Below are 3,483 nucleotides of genomic sequence, written 5' to 3' on the forward strand. Positions count from 1 at the left end.
TCCTCCTCCTCCTGCTCCTGCAGAGCCTGCAGCCAGCTGGCCACAGGGCCAACGCTGCAGCTGTTCTGGGCTCGCTGGTCCCTCTCCACCGCGACGCCCAGCTCGCCCCAGCCCCGGTGATCAGCTGCGCGTGTCTCAGCCACCTCCGGTGGTTTTCAGCTTGAGGACCTTGGAAAGTGGCTCCTTGGCACTGGAGTAGAGGAGGTAGGAGCCCTCGGCGGTGTGAAACGCCTCCCAGTCTCTGCAGCCAACAGTGGGGAGGTGATGAGCTGCCACGAAGCCTTCATAGCCTTGCCACCTGCACGGGGAGGGCAGTTAGCTCTCGGGGCTGGCGTCTCCCACCTCCCCGCTGTGCTTCGGGGCAGGATGTCCCTCACTGGAGCTTCTCATTCCTGCCCAGAAACCTCTCCATAAACAGGGAGCAGCCCTATCTGTCTTCCCTGGGCAGTGTTGGCAGAGCTTGCCCCCTGGCGCCGGGCTCCCTGCCACCCAACCCTGCCCCCCTCCCCCGGCGGTACCTGTAGATAATGCTGTTAACGGAGAAGGTGATGCCATCGAAGGAGTTTGCTACCACCAGAAAAGCATCGTCTCCCACCGAGAAGAACTCCCAGTCCAGGGCACTGGGGAGGAGGAAAGCAGAGGGATGGGTGAGGTGGCCCCTCCATGGCCAGCCCCGCGGCTGAGCCCACCCCACCCTAATGATGATATGCAGAAAACCCTGCTCTTCCCAGGCTGTTTCTGGGAGGAAAGCCACCCTCATCCCCAAATCCAGTGCCTTCTCCTACCTCCTACCGGGATTTGGTGCCACGGACCTGCCACCCATTGCCCTCCCCACCAGTTTTGGTCCGCAGCAGCACACGAGCCTGCATGAGTCCTCCAGGAGCCCTCCAGGTTGCTCTGTTGGGGGACTGAGGAGCACCCCAACTCTTTGCACAGGTACCTGTAGGTGAGGAGGTCCTGGAATTTGACAAACATCTGGGCAGTGATGTTCAGCTCATAGATGGAGGAGTTGATGGCATAGAAGTTAGAGGGTGCTGGCATCCTGCTGTCATAGCTGTGGCTGTATGGAACAGCCAAGAAGACTCTGTCCCCAATACGAAAGACCTCCCAGTCAGCAGCGCCGAAAGTCTGCAGGGAAGGGAGCCACATGAGACGCTGGATGTGGACCAGCCTGTGAAAGCTGAGGATACTGCAAGGGACACAACTTGCTGGAGGCACAGAGGGGTGGTTACCCGCTCCCAAAAGCCTCTGAGGGAAAAAAATAAACCTTGCTCCATCAATCCTTATGGGAGAAGCAGTGGGAAACCATCGCCACCTTTCCAGAGGCCTGAAGAGCATTTGTCTCTAATTATTCCCTAGGTTGTCTAAACCCAGAGCGGGGACCAAGGAATAGAGCTTGATCAGTGGATGAGCCTTACCAGGATAGACTGGAAGAGCTGGAAGGAGCCACTGAGCCAGATGTAGATGTGCGAGTAGATCTTGGTGGATGTGCCATTGAACGTGTTGGCCACAGCCAGGAAAGAATATGGCCCAATGGTGAAAAACTCCCAGTCATAGGCTCCAGAGGTAGGGATGGTCTGGTTGGTTTCAAACAACCCCGTCCGGGGGTTCCACCTGTATATCACGCTGTCTATGTTGTGGTTATTCCCTGCGGGAGACAGACAGACAGAACGTGAGGAAAAGGAATACCTGGCTTGGGTAAGAAACAAGACCCAGAAACAGGTTCAGCTACACAAGAATTTGCCAGCAAGGTTGCAAGGCTGTTTGCTGGTGACCGATTGCTCCCCAAGAAGGGGCCAAGGAGACTCTAGAGCCCCCACCCCCACCTAGAGCCTCCACCCCCACCTAGAGCCTCCAGCCCTACCTAGAGCCTCCAGCCCACCCAGAGCCTCCAGCCCCACCCAGAGCCTCCAGCCCCATCCCGCACAAGCAGCACACCAGTGTTCTGGGGCAGCCAAGCCCTGCCAGCTGTCCTATAGGGAGGCCAGGTGTAGTGGGGCCAGTCCCAGCTGAGTCCCCAATTTACCAACATCATGGGCTGCCATCGCCCTTCACGCACAAGCTCGCACATCTGGGAGGGGGCCACAGCTGGAACGGCACCGCACCGATGTTTTTCAGTGCTCCTTTGCTAAGTGCCCATGCTAAGCTCCTGAGCGCTGGGGCTGGCCAGGGACCTCCATGTGCCGATCCCTGCTGATGCCACAAACTCCAGAAAGAGAGAGGGGATGCCACAGCCCACAGCCTGCCCCATACTGAGCACTCGGGCCGAGCCCACCAGCACCAAAGCATGTGCTCCATCCAGCTCCTGGGCCCTAGTCAAGCATCTCGGGTTGACCATTGGACGTGGGTTAATGGTTGGATTTGGGTTGACCGTTGGCCTTGGGTTGATGGTTGGACTTGATGATCTGAGAGGCCTTTTTCAACTGTAATGATACTATGATTCTATGACCTTGACCTCATGCCCATGTGGGACCCAGTTGGCTTTAAAGCCAAAAACCTTTCTGCACCTTCAGCCTGGCACGTCCCCTCCAGCCCGAGCCGTTCTTCATCAGGTTGGGGGGGAGCAGCACCAGCCCCTTTCCAGCGCAAGCTCACTAAGTGCTGCTGCACTCGGCACAGCCCTGTTGGTGCTTCTGGGGACTGAGCAGCACCAGGACCACATGTTAAAGGGGTTTATGGGCAATCCTCATTACAACAGAAGGGACTTTGGCAAGAAGGCTGCAGGGAGAATAGGGTCTGTGGGAAATGGTCACAGGGGTAAGCGGCAGCTCCTTGGGTTCTGACCCTCCACTGCCTGCTAAGGGGAACATCCCCAGTTTGGCTTGGCCATGAAGGCTTTGGCTTCTCAAGAGGTTCAGCTCCTGCAAACCCATGCAGCTGCCCTCACCGCCCCACCACGTCACATAAAGCTGGGGAAACCGGTGAAAAGCAACAGAGAGATTCAGCAAAGACACCATCCCCACCACTGTCCCTGTCCCCTGCAGTCCAAAGCCTAGCAGGGGAGCATGTTGGCCACTGCCCCGAGCGCTTCTCTCTCCTCGATGGAGAGGGTCTGCAAGGGTTTGGGCTTCCCGAGAGGCTCCAAGCTGCTTTGCCCTGCACTCCAGTGGGGGATGCACAGGGAGCTGCCGAGGTTCTGCAGCAATGGGGGATGCTCCCGAGCAGGGTCCCCAGCATCCAGCTGAGCTAGGCCAGTAGGGAATACGATGGCTGGGTACCTTCTCTGTGGTTGACCACTGCAAGGAAAGCCTCTCCCTCAATGACAAAAGCTTCCCAGTCCCTCGCGCTGTGTGTGGGGATCCTCTGGTAGGTGATGAATTTCTCCTTCTTGCGGCTCCACTTGTATATTACAGAGAACTCCTGGCCCCCATCGTCCCGCTCAAAATTAGCAACTGCTAGGAAGATCTGAAAAATAACAAGCCAGGATATCTTGGTTTTCTCCTGTCAAAGGGGTGCAGACAAGCAGGGGCAGGGGGAGGATGG

At 57.5% G+C, this 3,483-nt stretch overlaps 1 protein-coding gene across 1 annotated transcript in view; it reads right to left on the bottom strand.

The window, feature by feature from the left end:
• Window positions 1-74: 74 nt before the first annotated feature.
• Window positions 75-3,483, bottom strand: part of TSPEAR (thrombospondin type laminin G domain and EAR repeats) — a 10,958-nt gene continuing 7,549 nt past the window's right edge. Inside the window, exons 7-11 of the mRNA XM_009644492.2 lie at window positions 3,219-3,405; window positions 1,419-1,648; window positions 941-1,128; window positions 519-620; window positions 75-298 (exon numbers count right to left, since the gene is read on the bottom strand). Of these exons, the coding sequence (XP_009642787.1) occupies window positions 136-298; window positions 519-620; window positions 941-1,128; window positions 1,419-1,648; window positions 3,219-3,405 (870 nt within the window). The 3' untranslated portion in view covers window positions 75-135. The remainder of the gene's footprint in view (window positions 299-518; window positions 621-940; window positions 1,129-1,418; window positions 1,649-3,218; window positions 3,406-3,483) is intronic.

The sequence above is a fragment of the Egretta garzetta genome, unplaced genomic scaffold (assembly GCF_000687185.1).
Source record: "Egretta garzetta isolate BGI_Z169 unplaced genomic scaffold, ASM68718v1 scaffold448, whole genome shotgun sequence".
In the NCBI taxonomy this organism is placed as follows: Eukaryota; Metazoa; Chordata; class Aves; order Pelecaniformes; family Ardeidae; genus Egretta; species Egretta garzetta.